Source organism: Dasypus novemcinctus, chromosome 9 (assembly GCF_030445035.2).
Source record: "Dasypus novemcinctus isolate mDasNov1 chromosome 9, mDasNov1.1.hap2, whole genome shotgun sequence".
Classification (NCBI taxonomy): Eukaryota; Metazoa; Chordata; class Mammalia; order Cingulata; family Dasypodidae; genus Dasypus; species Dasypus novemcinctus.
The window spans coordinates 130881227-130899581 of NC_080681.1; the positions used below are offsets into that span (position 1 = coordinate 130881227).

Consider the following 18355-nt stretch of genomic DNA (forward strand, 5'->3'; position numbering starts at 1 on the left):
GAGGCTCGTCACCGGGGGCGGGGGTGGGGCGGGGCCAGGGGCGGGAACGGGGGGCCGCGCGCCTCACCTTGCACATGCCGTAGTCCGTCAGCTTGATGTGCCCGTCGGCGTCGAGCAGCACATTGTCCAGCTTCAGGTCTCGGTAGATGATGCCGCGCTCATGCAGGAAGTTCAGGGCGACGCAGATCTCCGCGGCGTAGAACCTGCGGGCACGGCCGTCAGCGGGAGCACGCTGGGGGCCAACGGTGCGCCCGGGCACCCACCGCCGGCCCCGGCTTTCCACGGGCGAACCGGCCCGGCCTGGACCGAGGAGTTCCCGAAAGTGTGAAATCGACTCCGCCCGGGTGGCAGCGCCAGGGGTGGGCTGCCCCTACCACCCCCTGCCCCCAAGGACGCAAGCGGCGCAGAAGGCACGGGGCTGTGAGAGAAGCGGGTGTGGACGAGGGCTGCGCGGGAAGCAGAGGGGCGACCCGCCCGAAGCGCACACGAGGGGCCGGGTGGGCGGGCGGGGGCTGCCGCCGGGGTCTGCGGGGAGCGACGCAGCCGCGGTTTTCCCACCGCCGGGCAGGCTCGGGCTCGTCGCCCTTGTCCACAGGCCCAGGAGCAGCACCGGCACTTTCCGGCCCCATGTGCAGGGCGGAGGACAAAACCGTGGCGCCGGGGCCCCCAGCAAAGCGAAGGGCGACCCCGAGACGCCGGAGCACTGAGCGCAGGGAGTCCAAGCCGACCCCGTCCCGCGCCCCCGGCTGCGCGGGGGAAGCTGTCCCCCCCCCCAGACCCCAGCTCCTTCCCATCTCGCCGCTGACCTCCGAGGACGGCGTGCGCCCGCGCCCCTGTGCAGCGGCACCCACCTGGCGTGCTCCTCCGGAAGCTTCCGCTGCCTCTGCATGTGGAACATGAGGTCGCCGCCGTTGACGTACTCTATGACCAGGAACAACCTGACGGGGGGAGGAGGCTGAGCGGGGATGGGTCCAGGAGGGGCCGCCAGCCGGACGTGCCCGCGAGCTCGAGCATGGGGTCGCTCGGGCGGCTGCCAGCCTCCTTTGGCCCCTGCCCCTCCTGCACCGCGTCCATCTCCCCCGGGCGGCCGGGGACAAGGTGGCGGACCAGGACCACCAGCAGCTCCAGGGGCCAGGAAGGATGGACGGCCGCAAGGCCAGGCCACGGCCAAGCCCGGCCAAGGCCGGCACCTCCTTTCAGGCGGGAAGCGGCTCTGGCTTCAGGAAGACCCAGGGCGCAAAGAAACGAGACGTGGCCTCGCGTCACCCCCCCACACGTCGGCTCCCTCGCGCAGGCCGGGGCTCAGCCCCCCAGGTGGGCACGCCGCCTCGGACTGAAGGGCGCGGCCCGAGGCGTGATGGGGCTTGCAAGGGGCACAGTGTCCCCCTAGATACAGGTTCACCCTAAGCTGCCTGACCTGTTTGGAGATGGGGTCTCGGGGTGTGACTGAGACGGAGCCCCTCATGACCGAGGTCTTTCTAAGGGGAGAACTGGACGTGGACAGACGGGGGGACGGCCCAAAGCCGGGGCCTGCCGGGACCCTCAGGGCTCTGCCGACACCTGGGTTTTGGAATCCAGCCTCCGGCCCGTCACCAGGGGCCGACGACCCCGCACGGAGCCCCCGTCTGTGCCCCGCGGTCTGGTGGCCGAGGGCGGGAAGAGCCATGCTCTGGGGAGGGGGCTGTGGCGGTCCGCAGGGGCCAGAGCAGCGCAGAGGGTGGGGGGGGCAAAGCGCTGTGGGGGCGCCAGGCAGAGGGGGCGGCGCAGGGGTGTGGAGGTGCGCAGGGCACGGGAGAAAAGCCAGGAAGCAGGTGAGCAGGTGATGGACACGCGGGGAGGGACTCCATCTGCTGACCTGTTGCTGGCACCAAGCTCTGAGCAGGTGGGGAAGTGCGGAGGGGAGAGGCAGGTGGAGTGGGCACAGGTGGGGAGGGGGGCGGCAGGTGGGGGCAGGTGGGAGGGGGCAGGTGGGGAGGTGGGCAGTTGGGAGGGGCAGGTGGTGCAAGTGGGGAGGTGGGGAGGGTGGGGAGGGTGGGGGCAGGTGGGGCAGGTGGGGTGTGGGCAGGTGTGTCCCACCTCCAGGCTTGGGGACAGGGTGGCTCGGCCAGTGGGTGGTGACGCTGAGGCCAGAGGTGGCAAGAAGAGGCGGGGGCAGCGCCTGCTCTGACGTAGCTGGGACACGCAGGGGGAGGAGCTGGCATGACTCCGTGCGGGAGCCGTGAGGGACCCGGGGCCATTTCCAGGGTAGCGACGGGGCGGGCGCTGGGCCCCGCGGGGAGGTCAGGAGCTCTGCTTTGGCCACTGCGCGTCTGATGCTGGCCAGCGCCAAGGTCAGGGGACACGACAAAGCTCGGGCGGCGCTGGGCCTCGTCACCGCGATCGCGTGATTTGAAGACACGGCGGGGGAGGCCGTTGGACGCCACCAAGGACCCTTCACATCGCAAAACAGGGCGCCACGGGATTCCTTTTTCTAGTAAGACCTGCCCTGCATTTTAATAAGAGTCAATTTTCAGAAATTAACTTCACACCCATTTTTTCAGAGATTCCCTGCTGAGGGCACCTTGCTGATTTTTAGGTCAACAGCCCAGCGCCTGGAACTGTTTGTTTGCTTCTGGAATATCTGTGGCTCATTAGTGCCTCTTGCAGAGAGGCAAAAGTGAATTAGGGAAGGAAAAAGCAAATCTATTAATTGTTCTACTCCTTATAAGAGCTCTTGGCATCCCGGAGTTTGATAACACAGGTGAAATGTTTCTCAAACGACCGTTCTTCTGCCATCCCTGGAGGGCAGAGATCACTTGGCACAAGGCAAGTTCACTTCCTGCAAACCATCTAAGGAGCTTCTGATTATGTATTTAGATTTGAAATTGAAACACAAGGCTGAACACGAGGGTCAGGCACGCCGGCTTTTGGAAGGAGGGGCTGCTTGCTTCTTGGGTCTCGATTCTGTTCCGTGCTTCAGAGTCATCTCATCACCCCAGCCTGGCTGACGGGGAGCTCCGGCCCACTGCCTGTTTTTGTTAATAAAGTTTTATTGGAACACAGCCCCCTCCAGCTGCTGTGTCTACAGGGCAGAGCTGAGTAGCTGGGAGACCAACAATAACGGCCTCCTGGCCCTTTACGAAAAACACTGACCTCTAGTATGAAGAGTAACAGGGAAGCAGACTTGGCTCAATGGATGGAGCATCCGCCTACCACATCGGAGGTCCAGGGTTCAAACCCAGGGCCTCCTGGCCCATGTGGAGCTGGCCCACACGCAGTGCTGATGAGTGCAAGGAGTGCCATGCAGGGGTGTCCCCTGTGTAGGGGAGCCCCATGTGCAAGGAGTGTGCCCTGCATTGAGCCGCCCCACACAAAAAAAGTCCAGCCTGCCCAGGAGTGGCGCTGCACGCACAGAGAGCTGATGCGGCAAGATGATGCAACAAAAAGATTCCCATGCCACTGACAAACAGACACAGAAGAACACACAGCAAATGGACAGAAAGCAGACAACGGGGGGGGGAATACATAAAAAATAAAGAATAACGATAGAGAGATAACCACTGCCCAGCACTCCCGACGAAGCAGGCACTACTATGAGCGCATCACGTATTCCTCATCGCAGCCTCCCACGACCACGTGAGCTTCATGAAAGTCACCTACCCCCGGGAGACCCTGAGACCTAAAAACTAGTAAAAAAAAGGGGGTCTTTACTCGGCGCTGCTCAGGGGACGAGGTACCGCAGACGCTCCAGCGGGGGCCGTGCCCTCCCTCTCGCCCCCTCCGTGTGGGCTCGCTGGGCTGCTCCACACCCAGGGGAGACGCGCCTCCTTAACAGGATCGAACCAACGCGTCGCGAGAGGAAGCGAAGACCTGCCCGAATTCTGGAGGAAAAGAGTCTAGCTCCTCAGGAAGCCGAAAAGGCTTAATAAGAGGCCACCGCGAAACCTAGAGAGCGAAGGCAAAGGCGGTTTCCGTTTCCAACAGAGGAGACCGCCACGGAGGCGCTGCTGACGGCCCCTTCCTCCAGCTCTGGGGTCACCTGAGGGAAGCCGCTTAGTCCACGGCACCGACTCAGCCTCAGGAGCGGCAGCGCCTCCGGCCTCCACTTGGAAGTGGCCGTACCGGGGATCTGGGCGCTGAGTGAACTCCGTCTCTATCTCCAGATAAAACCTCAGAACAACTCCTGAGACCCACGGGGACAACCAGGTGCTGCTTCGCTCGGATGCCGCGTCCATGCGCCGGCTGAGCTGGGCGGCCGTGCCTGGGGGACCGGACCCCCCCACACTCACACCGGTGACAGGGACGCCAGCCTGGGGGTCAAGACGGCGGAGTACGTCCCCTCGATACCAGATCAAATGCGTGAAAAACAGCGAAACCCAGAAAAAGGGGGTTCCTCGGCAGCCAGAGACAGAGGTGGGGACATGGGCGTCGACCAGGAGCTGCTGGCCTGGCCCGGCGCCCGCCCTGCCCCGACCGGGGGCTCCAGGTCGCGTGGGACGTGGCGTGGCAGCCCCACCGGTGGCGGAGGAGAGCCCGGGTGGGCACGAACTGGACCGGAGCTCAGGCCCTCTGAGCCATGGCGGGTCCGGCCACACGCCGCCCCCGCTCGGAGGGAAAAGCCAGTGAGGTGCCACGAGCCAGGGCTGGCCCGGCCGGGGTCTACCACCACACTGCCACGGACACCTCTGCGCGTCATCCACAGCTGCCTCTGCACCGAGCTGAGCGGTGGCCACAGAGGCCCCGTGGTCCTCACAGCCCAAAGCACCGAACACCCGGCCACGGAAGGAAGTTTGCTGATGATGGCAGCAAGGGGAGCCTTTTGGCGCTCGCCCTGTGCACGGCAAAAGCCAGGAGGCAAGTTCTAGCATTTTCCCTACTTACAGCTGGGGACACTGAGGCTCGGGGAGGTTACGTGACGTCAGGCCAGGTGGGGGCTCCAGAACCCATGCTCAGACACCCCACTCTCAGCCCACACCACGGTGGGCGGGGGCGCCCCGCCAGGAAGAGAGCGCTCGCGGAACAGAAGGAGCACGAGGCGGGAAGGGGAGGCTGGAGATCACAGGCGCGTCCTGAGGGTCTCGGCTCGGCCAGAACGAGCGGTGGACGCGGCGCTGCTTGGGACGGGGGGCGGGTCCCCAGACACCAGTTACTGGTCCACGGGGGTCGTGTCGAGGGGACTCTGGAAGGTTCACTGCGTGAACGCGTCGCCATCCTCCAGGGAAGCGTGAGGGCAGCAGGGCACACGCGGACGCGGCTTCTACGATGAGCGTTGGAGGAAACGGGGAAATGCAAGCGTTTGGAAATACTTTACAGGTTTGACGACCTTCCTCTCATGCCATGGTGCATGGCGGCTCCTCTGCCCACATGGGGGCCTCTCGCCACCCAGGGATCCACTGGATCACACTGGAGCACTTGCCTGCCTATTGGAAGTCCCCCCGAGGTCCGATGTGCCAGATCCAGATGGCCACGTGCTTGGGCACCGTCTCCAGGAGAGGTGTCCCCTTTGGGAAGACAGCTCTGAGGCTGCATCACGCCCTGGCCTCGGGGTGTCTACAGCCCACCAGCTGGTGGAGGGGACAGAACCCCGCAGGCCTGGCACGCAGGCGCGGCTCCCGGCACCCCAGAGGCTCGCTGTGTGACAACTGTGCCGTGATCCGGGCACCTGGCGGGACCCTGCGCCCTGACCCAGCACCTGCAGAGGGTCCACGTCACGTGTGCGCAGACCACTGCCCGGGACGCCGTTGTGAACTTGCACGGTATCACCACGAACCGCACACACTGACCTGATGGAAACGGGACGAGCAACTGTGACTTCAAAGTGTCGGAGAAGAGTTAACATTCAAAACCCTTGTTTTCACGCGGACCGAAAGATGTTTCTTGTGAAACACAGAGCCTCTTCTCAACGGCCGTGACCACCCCCCAACGAGCCCGTTCACTGCCCGCTGAGCGACACTGTCGGTCAAGAAACAGCCTCGGGCTCAGCGCCGTCCGCCGTGACCTTTGCTTTCTGTGCGGCCCCTCGGGTGAGCGGCCCCTCGGGTGAGCGGCCCCTCGGGTGAGCGGCCCCTCGGGTGAGCGGCCCCTTGGGACACAGCGATGAGCCAGCGCTTGACGCAGCACGTCTCCAGGAGGACACAGCCAACGGCCGTCCTAGAGACAAGCACCGAGGCCTCCCCTCTCTCTGTGAGTCCTGACACCGTTGCATTTTCATGGATACCGTTTAATTATGGATCTGTCTGCACTTAGTTTATTTCCCTTCCGGTCTTTGTCCCGTGTTGTTCCTGGCATTGCCAGAACCTGGTGCTTTGACCAGAACCCCCACCCCTCTCCTGCAGGGCGACGCGACTGTACAGGAGCACTGGACGCTTTTCAGAATAAACTTGTGAACTAAGAACTGAAAAAAAAAAAAACTCCAGAAGAAAAAACGGCCCAAGAGCTCATGGAAGGATGCTCACCATCACTAGCTATCAGGGAAATGCAGACCAAGGTCCAAACCAGAGACAGCACCCGACGGGACAGCCGCCGTTAAAAATCAGACAAGGGCCAGCGCCGGAGAGCATGTGGAGAAGCAGGAGCGCTCCCTCACGGGGAGGGCGAAGTGGCGCGGTTCCTGCGGAAGGCAGCCGGCGGGCCCTCCGGAAGCTAACGGAGAGCTGCTGCTGACCTGGCCGTCCCCCTGCTAGGGAGATGCCCAGAAGAACTGAAAGCAGTGACGCAGACAGACCTCTGCGCACCGCTGTTCGCAGCGGCGTTGTTCACAGTTGCCAAAAGATGGAAACAACCCAAGTGTCCATCAACCGAGGACTGGATAAGCAAAATGTGGTGTATCCATGCGCTGGAGCATCACTCGGCTGTAGGAAGAGAGGAACTGGGAAGCATGTGACAACATGGGGAACCTCGAGGACATCACGGCGAGTGAAATAAGCCAGACACAAGGCGAATCCTGCCCGGTCTCACTAACGCGAACTCAGTGTGGTGAGCAGACTTCGGGGATAAACTATAAAGGTAAGTAGGAGACAGTGCTAACGGGCAAAACCGAAGAACGCGGGATTCAGTTTTACAACGTGAATATGATTAAGCATTCTTAACAAGGAGACTTCGGCTATGTCATGGGACTAACCTGTGCTCATTTCTTCATCTTTCTGAACACTGGAGAAACAACTGAGTTAGTTTTTGGTCACAGGCGGTCAATGTGCCTGGACAGAATTTTTTAGAGTAAAGCTTCTGTAATTTGTCGAGCTGCCTTTTGTCTGTTATTTTATTTTCTGAGGTTGAAATGAAGTCTGCTTTAAAAAAACAAATTCTAAGGAAACGGACTTTGGCCCAGTGGTTAGGGCGTCCGTCTACCATATGGGAGGTCCGCGGTTCAAACCCCGGGCCTCCTTGACCCGTGTGGAGCTGGCCATGCGCAGTGCTGATGCGCGCAAGGAGTGCCGTGCCACGCAAGGGTGTCCCCCGCGTGGGGGAGCCCCACGCGCAAGGAGTGCGCCCGTGAGGAGAGCCGCCCAGCGTGAAAAGAAAGAGCAGCCTGCCGAGGAATGGCACCTCCCACACTTCCCATGCCGCTGACGACAACAGAAGCGGACAAAGAAACAAGACGCAGCAAATAGACACCAAGAACAGACAACCAGGGGAGGGGGGAAGTTAAATAAATAAATAAATCTTTAAAAAAAAATAAAAATAAAAAAACAAACTCTAGAAACGGATGTGAATCCTCGCTATGACAAACTGCCCCCGGGCCCCGAATGGCCGTTTCCACCCCCAGCGCCGAGCGGAAGCTCCAGGGGCACGGCAACGGGGGTCATCCAGCGCAGCGGCGCCTCCTCCGCGGGTCCAGAACCCAGAGCGATAGGCGCCCCTGCCCACTTGCCGGCCAACACAGACCCCGTCCCCTCGGTGCACCCGTCAAGCCACTCGCACATCGGGGTGTCTGGAATTCTGGGAGGGTCTGGGCCCTCTCCCTGGCAGGCCCTGACAGCGGCCGCAGGAAACGGGGCACCCACCGGGGTCAGGGGGGGCATGCCCGCCCCCCACCACGTCACGAGGAGCCAGCCAGCGCCACCGGCCAGGAAAGACGCCGACGGCGCGGCACGGAGGGGGCGGGCTGCATCCCACCGGCAGGCGCAGCTCTGCGCAGCCGGAAACCCGCCAAGCCCACGAAAGGGAGTTCCCGGGGCACGGGGCACAATCCTCACTCGAGGAGACCAAATCGCGTGGCCGGGAGAAGGGACCTCGTCTGTAATGGAAGAAAGGAGGCCAAAGCCTCGGGGTACGGTGGCCGGGAAGCGACAGAACGGCGGGCAGCACGCTGAGACCCCCAAGGGGACCGACCCACGCGAGGGGCAGCCGGGTCTTGCCCAAGAGGCAGCGCTCCCTCGAGCGGCTGCACGGAGCGGATCCCCACGAAACGCCGGCTTCCCGTCCTCCCTGGAGCAAGACGAGCTGCCTCCTAAGTCCGCACGGAAACGTCCGCAGAACGGCCCGCTGACAGCCGAGTGGCGCCGGGCCCCTGCCTGCGTGTGTGCTTTCCCGCGCCTTCAACGTTTGCCAAGGTTTTGGCGTTTCACGTGGCCACCGATGCCCTGGGAAGCGGCGCAGGCAGCAGATCCAGGACCCGGGGAGAGCGCGGACGGGTGGGCGGGCGACGGACGGACAGGCCCCACCCTTCCCTTTGCTCTCAGAGCGGTCATCGCAGAGCGCAGCCTCGGGCACCGGGGCTGCCGCACACTCCTGCCCTGGCCCGCGGGGTGCAAGGGCGTGTGGGTGAGGCATGTCCCCCCCGCCGGCCAGGCCCCCACTGCTCGGGTCCCCCAGGCCTCCGGCCATCGTCCCCTGTCTGCACTTCTTCATCCCAAAACAAGACGAAGTCCACACGGGCCCCGAGGGCACCCCGCGACCTCCCAGCCGAGTCACGGCTCCGCCCCGTGGACTGTCAGCCCCTGGGCCTGGGCCTGCCCTCGCTGCCCAAAGCGCGGGGCGCGGGGCAGGCCGACCTCAGTGGGCGCAACTGGGCCCAACAGATGCTGCGGGTGAACCCCGGCGCTCGCGCTGGCGTGTCACCGGCTTACACGTGTACTGCCCCACGGCCACGAGAACATCCCCGTCAAGCCACGCTCGGCGATGCTCCCCCGAGCCCAGCGCCGGCGTCCTAGACACCTCTGCCCCGTGGCCCATGGCCCAGCACACACGTGGCACCGTGGGACCCCCTCCTGGGAGTCGGCGGGTCATTTTTTTTTTTAAAGGCTTATTTTTATATTTATTTCTCTCCCCACCCCCCCAGTTGTCTACTCCCTGTGTCCATTCACTGTGTGTTCCTCTGTGACCGCTTCTATCCTTATCAGCAGCACAGGAATCTGCATTTCTTTTTGTTGCGTCATCTTGTTGTGTCAGCTCTCCGTGTGGGCGGCGCCATTCCTGGGCAGGCTGCACTTTCTTTCGCGCTGGGCGTCTCTCCTTACGGGGCGCACTCCTTGCGCGTGGGGCTCCCCTACGCGGGGGACACCCCTGCGTGGCACAGCACTCCTTGCGCGCATCAGCACTGCGCATGGGCCAGCTGCACACGGGTCACGGAGGCCTGGGGTTTGAACCGCGGACCTCCCGTGTGGTAGGCGGACGCCCCAACCACTGGGCCAAGTCCACTTCCCTGGTGATTCTTTTTGAAGCTCTAATTTTAGGCACCTGGGACTTGGGGACTGGGAGGAAGATGCCAGAGGCAGAAGGGGCTGTACGTGAAGGAGTGAGGCTGCAAGTGGGGTGCTCAGCGGCTTTTCACACCCACAGCCCTGAAGGCTTAGACATGAAAACTAACCAAGACCCCTCGTGAGCCCCCAGCATGCAGGGGTGCGGCGCTGGGACGGGCTGCCCACCCTCGGGCCTCTTCCCCATTACGGTCTGTGGTCAGCGCAGGGGCACGGCGAGGGAGGAGGACTCGAGGCCCGTGTGGGGGGTGGAGCCAGTGAGGCGGGAGGACGCGGCTGCGGCTGGGGAGGCAGGCCGTGCGGCTTGAGTCAGCAGCTGGTGCCGGGTGCCTGGGGCCCGTGGCTGAGCCGCTGTGGGTCACCTGAACCGTGCAGGGAGGGGCCAGAGGCCCCGAGCTGTGCCCCCCGATGGCAGGCGCGCCCTGGGTGACGGGACGGGTGGGCGGCGCCCCGCACGTGGCCAGGCCCCTGCTGGACACCCGCTTTCCTTTGGGAGCGGGGGAGTTTGGGCAGCGCCCCGCAGGGGAGCCTGCAGGACAGCGAGCGGTCACTCCGTGGGCCGGGGGCTCGTGCCTCCTCCGGTTCACGCCACGTGTCTTTTCCCAGTCTGCACCTCGGGGACGACTCTGTGCCGGTGACTGCGGAGCCTGGGGGTGGTCTGAAGACCCCAACACGGGCCCCACGCAGCCGTTTTTAAATGAACTCGCGGTGAGTTGCAGTCGACTCGGCGGCGCGGTTCCCAGGCGCACGCTGAGCTCCCCATGGTCCTCGGGCTTTAGCGCGGCCGAGCTCCAGCCCGTGCCGCGCCCTCGGAGGAGCCGCTGGGGTCATCGGTTCACGCCACGCCACGAGACACACAGCGGCAGCCTCGCCCCGCTGGCCGCGGCACCCCCGCCCCAACCCCGGAGGAAAACCTCCGTTGAAAGCTCCGCGGTGGAATTAAACCATTCACGTTCCGACGTGTGAAATGACTTAACGTGACACCCACGAACGGGGCCACCAAGCCAGCCTGATGGGCCACCGGCCCCGGCCTGCCCCCGGCGTGCCCCTCCGAGGCGGCGGCCGGTGCGGCCGGAACGCGGGCCCAGGAAGGGCCTCTCCTTACCGGCTCGTCGTCTGGAAGCAGGAGTGCAAGCCCACCAGGAAGGGGTTGCTGGACGCCTGCTCGAACACGTGCTTCTCCGTCTGCACCCAGTCGATGTCCTGAAATGGACACAAGGGCTCATGAGGCTCCCGAACGCCCCGCGGGCACCTGGGGGCAGAAGAAGCCTCGTCCTTGCCGACGGGAGGCCACCTTTGGGAAACACGGCTCCTCCTGCACGCCACCTGTGACAGCGCATGGGGTCCCAAGTGGAGAGTACGTTCTTGAACTGAGCCCTCCTGCAGGGTGGGCCCTGCAGCGGTCAGTGAGGCGTGACTCAGGGTGGGTCTCGCTGGAGCTTTACCTGAACGCAGATACGGGGGAAAGGGGACACGGACAGAGGAGCTGCCATCTGACCTGGGCGTGGGAGAGGACTCGAGGACCGCCAGCAGCGAAGCTGAAGCACGAAGCCCCCAAGAGGCCAGCCCAGGGGCCGCGTGAGGCCGAGGGGACGAGCCACATGCCTGGTCGCCCACAGCTGGGCTCCAGGAGACAGTGAGCCCACGGGCAAGGCAGGGACAAGGCAGAGAGCAGCCGCCATCCTGTTTCGCCACGTGGCAGGAGCCCAGGATCATGGGCAGCTGACCTTGGTGAGAAAGCATCTCTGCCGATGCCTTAATTTGGACATTTCACAGCCCCAGAACTGTAAGCTTTTTCCCTAAATAAAACTCCCACTTAAAAACCTAACCCATCCCTGGTACTTTGCATCAACAGCCCTTTGGCAAACTAAGACACCAACCATCATTCTCAACCATCATCCATCACCACCAGTTATCTACCTCCATCATTATCAACTGCCAACCATCCTCCTCCATCATCAGCCATCACCCATTACCATCTCCACCACCATTTTCCATTATCCATCATTTACCTCCATCATTACTGACCATTAACCATCACCCATCACTACTTAAACCAGTCATCACCCACCAACCGTCATCCACCACCATCTCCATATCTACCACCATCACTATCACCCATTACCATCTCCATCACCATCACCCATTACCATCTCCATCACCATCACCCATTACCATCTCTATCACCATCACCCATTACCATCTCCATCACCAAACCGTCAGCCGTTCTCCACCACCACCATCTATTACCTATCATTGCCTCCATCAGAATCAACCACCACCTGTCATCCACCACTGCCACCACCACCGGAGGGAGCCACCATGTGGCAGTGTGAAATTATTTTATGAGTCTCCAAAACAGAAAGATGATGCTTGTGGACTAATCCATTCCTGTGGGCGTGGGACCCTTTCAATTGGACTAGGCCAGTGAGACAGGACTCAAGTTGAGTCTCCGCTCTCTTGCTGGGTCTGATATAAAACCAGACACAGATAAAGGAAGACACCATATTTGATCCTGCCACGTGTGAGAAAGGACCCCAGGCTTGCCCACAGCTGAGCTCAAGGAGAGACCCCGAGAGGCTCAAAGAGCTGTGGCCCAGGAAGAGATGAGTCATGAGCCTGATAGCTCACAGCTAAACTCGGGAAGATAGCAGAGCAGCCGAGGCAGAGAGGAGGCCCAGACGGAGACAACCTGTGCCTGGCTGCCCACAGCCGAGCTCCAGGAGATGGCGGACTCTAGAAGGGAAGGTAGGGACCTCGGCAGAGCTTGGCTGCTGTAGCAATTTGACATGGTTATGAATTCCAAAAATAGACACTGATTATATTTGTGATCTGGTCGGTACCTGGGTGTGATTAAGTTATGATTAGGACTTTGACTGGGCCACATCATTAGTACATCCAGATAAAAGGCACGGCAAAGGACAGTTGAGGGTTTTTGATGTTGGAGTTTGATGCGGAAGCCTTATCCTGGAGCCCTGGGAAGAAAGCACACAGAGGAAAGAGAAGCCGGTCCCAGGAAGAAAGGAACCCTGAACCCAGAGAGAAGTAAGACCGGCAGTCAGGAACCCAGGAAGCCTGAGCCCTCCCGGGTGTCAGCAGCCATCTTAGGACTCTGGTGAGGGAAGTAACTTATGCTTATGGCCTGGTATCCGTAAGCTCCTACCCCAAATAAATACCCTTTATAAAAATCAACCAACTTCTGGTATTTTGCATCAGCACCTCTTTGGCTGACTAATACAGAATTTGGTACTGAGGAGTGGGGAAATGCTTTTGCAATTACTGAAATTCTAGGAAAGTTTTACAAATGGGTAGGGGGTATTTTTTGGAGGGATTGTGAGATGCTTGGAAGAAAAGACCTACAGTGCTTTCAAGGGACTATTGATAGCAACAGGGATGCTAAAGAGACTTTTTATGATGGCTTGGAAGGAAATGATTAAACTATTATTGGAAACTGGAGGAATGGCGATCCGTGTTTTAAAGTTGCAGAGAGCTTAGCAAGATTAACTCCTGATGTTTTATGGAAAGCAGAATTTGAAAATGGTGAGCCTGGGCATTTAGCTGAAGAAATTTCCAAAGAAAACCCAGAGAATGCAGCTTGGCTTCTGCTTGCAGCTTATAGCAAAATGCTAGACAAGAGAGGTATGTTGAGGACTGAACTGTTGGGCACAAAGAAAACAGAAGCTAATTCTGGGAATTCCAAGCCTTTGGAAATCAAGCTCCCAGAAGAAAGTGCCCCATTGGAGGACTTAACTAAACTTGGAACTTGTAAGTCAGGATTGAAGATGCAGTTATGTTGGAAAGACTTGTGGGAAGTCTTACTGTCCTATGGCTGGGACTCCTGCTTCCTGCATGCCAAACCAACAAGGTTTTTGAGAGAGCTGCATGAACAAAACCACTGTCAGCTTGGACTTAAAGGGACATGGAAAGGAGGAATGGAAGGAGAAACAGCTTTAAGAGGAAAACCATGGAAGCTGAGATCTGGAATTAAGATATCACCTTGGGCCAAGGGAGGAACCCCACCATGTGTACAGAGAGGGTGAGTTTGCACCTGTGGTTGAAGAGGGTGGATATTCCCTCCTGATGTTCTGGGAGAGTTTTGCTGCCCCAGGGTACAAAGAGGGTGGGGCACATTCCCCAAGGATTAGGGTGGTTAAGGTCAGCACCCCACAGGTCTGAGAGGGGTGGCCCTGTCCCCCAAAGGTTAGGGAAGGCCAGGTGGTCAACCCGTTGCTCTGAGAGGATTGAGCCTGTGTGCCAAAGGTTAGGGGGACTGTTGTCTTCGCGATGCTGTACTAGGCGGGTTGAGACTCTAACCCAAAGCTTGGGTGAGGTGTGGCAGTCACCCCAACGCTCTTGGAGGGAGAGGTCTGGAGCTTGGTTGACACCCAGATGCTTGATGAGGGTGGAACCAAGAAAATGGCCACTGGGCAAGCACGTGGAAAGGGTGAGCCTCCATATGGCCCCAAGGAGAAGAAGCCATCATCTTAAGAGTGACTCTCAGACTGAAATCGAATGGAGGATGCCCCACAGGTTTACTGAACTGTAGAGGACAGGTGACTCATGTTTCCCTCCCAATTTCTCCTTATTGTAATGAAGATGTTCATCCTTTTTTCTGTCCATTTGTGTACTGAAAGCAGATAAATTATTTTGTAATTTCAGAAATCTACATCCAAGTGAAACTTTGCCCCAAGACAAACTGTATTTCTTTAAATTGACTTAAATATGATTTAGTACTTGCAGTGTTATGATTTAAGGTCTTTTTGAATACTGTACAGTCTTTTTGGAATTCAGAGTGTGGAGTGTAGCAGTTTGACATGATTATGAATTCCAAAAACAGACAATGGATTATGTTTGTAATCTGGTCTGTACCTGGGTGTGATTAAGTTACGATTAGGTCTTTGATTGGGCCACATCTTTAGGGTAATGAGTCACAGATAAAAGTCATGGCAAAGGACAGAGTTGAGGGTTTTTGATGTTAGAGTTTTGATTTTGGAGTTTGATGCTGAAGCTGGAGCCCCAGGGAGAGAGAGACAGAGCCGTATGCCGGATTGTCCACAGCTGACCTTGTGGAGGAAACAGAGGCGCTGAGCCCAGAGGAGCCCAGGAAGCCTGAGCCCTCGCAGGCGTCGGCAGCCATCTTGCTCCAACACGTGAAATAGACTTTGGTGAGGGAAGTCACTTATGCTTTATGGCCTGGTATCTGTAAGCTCCTACCCCAAATGAATACCCTTTATAAAAACCAACCAGTTTCTGGTATTTTGCATCAGCATCCCTTTGGCTGACTAATACAGCCGCCATCTTGCTTTGCCATGTGGCCGAACCCCAGGATTGCCGAGCAGAAGACTTTGGTGAGAAAGCAATTCTGACAGTGCCTTGATTTGGACATTTCATGGCCCCAGAACTTTAAGCTTTTGCCCTAAATCCCCTGTATAAAAGCCTACCCATTTCCGGTCCTTTCCATCGGTAGCCATTTGGCCAAAATGAAACGCACACGACCGTTCTGACCATGTGGGCTCTACGCACTGCCACGTGTGACCGCCACGATGGCTTTGCAGGGCTGGGGTTACCTCCACTTTAGGTGTGAGGAACTTGGGGTGCAGAGGTCCACAGCTCCCCCAGGCCCCTCTCCCGTCTGGAGCACCAGCCCTGGGCTGTGGGGCCGTCGCCCTCGATTCGCGCTGCCTTGTGGGGAGACCCTGCTGTCGGGCCGGCCTCCGGGCATGAGGGCCCACAGCTCTGGCTCTTTCTAGCCCAGATGCGGAGCCCCAAACCTTCCAGACTCCCCCTCCTCCTACAGGTAAGGAAAGTGAGGGCAAACGGGGCATCCAGGACAGCCAGGCCTGCCCCTGGAGGCGGCGTGAAGTCCACGGACAGGCCAAAGACGCCTGCAGTGCCTCTGCCTCGGGGCTCATCCTGGCCGCCCTGTGCCCTTCTCCCAGGGGACCCTGCAGGGGCAGCGGCTCATCCACCATCTCTGCACCCCAAGGAGCCCCGAGCTCCAACCGTGCTCATCCCACGGCTCCTCGGCGTCCCCACGTGGGCAGCGCAAACTTCAAGCGTGGTCACACCCAAGCCGTGCACCTGGACTAGACCAGCACCCCCCACCGTCTAGGACAAGGAACCCCCTGCTCCCCCCCAGGAACTGCCCCCACCCCTCCCACTCTCCCCCTCCAGGACGCTGCCACCCCCCCAATCACCCACCACTGCACACCCCCCCAAAGCTTTGGGGAGAACCCTTCCTGCTCCTTCAGCTCCTGGCCTGTGGCCACCATGTCTGTCTGTCTGTCAGTGTCAAGCCCCCCTGCTCTCTTCGGAGGACACCTGCCACTACTGGGTTTAGGCCCAGGGAGCCCAGGAGGACGTCACCTCGAGACCCTCGATGCCATCGCAAGCACCTTTCTCCAACCAACGTCACGCTCGGGGGTCTGGGGCCAGGCCCTGGCTGACCCCTCAGGGCAGGGCTCCCGTCCGTCCCTCTCAGGGCAGCCCAGGGGTTAGGACGCTGTGGCCAGAAACTGCCGCCCGAATGGGCCCTCGGTCGCCCCCCCGACGGATGAGCCATGCCGGCTGCCACGCCCAGCCAGCGGTCACTGCCCCGGCCCCAGGACCGCCTTCCCGTGCACAAGCACCTCTGCCCGGGGCCACAGCCCGCGCCCGGCACGACCCACGGTGCGGCACCGTCCTACCGGACGTCCCAAGGACCACGCCAGCGGAAGGCGGGCCCCGCGCAGCGCCCCGCGCACTCGCCTCGTCGTCGTGCACCAGCTCCTTCTTCACCACCTTCATGGCGTAGATCTGCGCGTTCTTCTTCAGCCGCACCAGCAGGACTTTGGCGTAGCTCCCGCGCCCGATGACCCGGATCAGGTCGAAGTCCTGCAGCCCGAGCCCCTGAGAGATCTTGATCCCGTCCATCCCATCGATAACCGGCTTAAGGTCCTGGGGGCGGGAGACGAACAGAGGAGATGAGAACGGGACCCGCCCGCGAGCTCGGAGGATGGGGCCACGTTCACGCCGAAGGCAGCAAGAGCCCACAGCCCACACCCACAGCTCCACGTCCACGCCGCCGCACCCATGGCTCCAAGCCCACACTGCCGTGCTCCACATCCACGCCGCTGCGTCCATGGCTCCCCATTCTGCACCCATGGCTCCATGCGCACAGCTCCGAGCCCACAATGCCGTGCCCACGGCTCCGAGCCCATGCCGCTGCATCCACGGCTCCAAGGCCACACCGCTGCGCTCCTGCCACCAGCCTGTCTCCATGTAGGGAGAACCCCCAGACCCGCCAATGGGGGAGAGGAAAACCAAGATAAAGCGCAGGAGCCTCTGAGGGAGGGGCTAGAAGCCCCGAGGCCACGAGCCTGCGGTCTGGCCCTTGGCTAGGCGTGGCCACGGGCGGTCCTCTGAGCTGCGTTGCCAGCTTCCCCGGGAGGGTCTAGCGCCCGCCTGGCCTACGCCTGCACAGGTCCACAGGCCGTAGAGCAAGAAACCAGGAACTCAGAAGGGGGGCGGCGGCCGTTACTGCGGTTCCTCCCGCCGGGCCCCGCCGGCGAGGCCACGCGTGGTGGAGGAAGGGCGTGACCGTGGGGAGCTGGCTCTGGATTCTGCTTTCCCAGCGCCTCGAACCAGACACAGGATGACCCCTGAGGGCACCCCAGGGTCCCGGCAGGCGACATGTGCCCGGCACGGCAGTCACCTCTTGGGGGTCTGTACCCCGGCGTGAAGGGCAGCTGCGGGTGGAGAAGCGCCGCTGACCCCCCGGGCTGGACGCACAGGGCCTCGGCCAGGAGGCGGCCGGACGAGCTGATGGAGGGGAGAGGGCGCCGGCGGCCGGCAGGGGCCCAACGGGGGAAGGGACGGAGCAGAGGCGCAGCGGCTTTTATGCAACAAAAACCTGAATAAAACTCCAGCTCTGGAGCCGGCCCTGCGCCCTCCACTGTCTGGCGTCTGGGGTGGGGGTTGTGAAGGTGGCCAGCAGGTGGTCCCCAACAGCCCCCCGGGGCTCCCTGAAGGATGCCTCTGAAGCAGCACCCGGCGACGGCCGCCCCGCCCCCAACGCCCCACGGGAACGGCGCCCTGTGGGCCACGCGCTCACCGCGCCCCGAGGGCCCGACTCGCCACAGGGGGCCTGTGGGGCGTGAGGCCCAGCGCCCTGCACACGCGGCCACGTGCACGGCCACGTGCGCTCCCATGGCGGCGGGGGTCAGCCCCGCCCGGTGCCGACAGGAAAGCGCTGTGCCCACGGCCACGCACGCCCGGCCACGGCTGCTCGAGAACGGAGCATGGTTACCCCAGCTTCACAGAAGGGGAGCGAGGCTCGGTCAGCACTGTGCAGCGTGGCCCCGCACGGCCCCCCGACTGCTGGCGCCCCGCCCCCACTGCGCATGACCTGCGGCTGCGCAGCTGGGACTCCTCGCAGGCTCGGCGCGGTGCCCGGGACAGGGGCTCCTCTGAGCTGCCCACGAGCCGCGGTCTTGCCTGGCAGGGCTGGTGTCCCCATGACGGCCCCCAACGCGCTAGCAACCTGTCCAACACGCTCTGGGGACGCCGCGCGCTCTTCTGCGCACTCACCTCTGAGTCATCTTTGATGCTGTCATGTTTCCGGGTCGAAGAAATATAAGCGACTGGGGAAGAAGGAAGAGAAGCGCGTCAGGCGTCATCAGGGCAGGGCGGGAGAGAGG

The 18355-nt window shown here is 61.2% G+C and overlaps 1 protein-coding gene across 4 annotated transcripts in view; it reads right to left on the reverse strand.

The window, feature by feature from the left end:
* Positions 1–18355, reverse strand: part of PRKCZ (protein kinase C zeta) — a 113448-nt gene that overhangs the window by 14319 nt on the left and 80774 nt on the right. For all 4 annotated transcript variants that reach the window (XM_071217825.1, XM_058304614.1, XM_058304616.1 and 1 more), the window contains 5 exons: positions 18246–18298; positions 16425–16613; positions 10783–10880; positions 852–938; positions 68–203 (listed from right to left, as the gene is read on the reverse strand). In XM_071217825.1, the coding sequence (XP_071073926.1) occupies positions 68–203; positions 852–938; positions 10783–10880; positions 16425–16613; positions 18246–18298 (563 nt within the window). The remainder of the gene's footprint in view (positions 1–67; positions 204–851; positions 939–10782; positions 10881–16424; positions 16614–18245; positions 18299–18355) is intronic.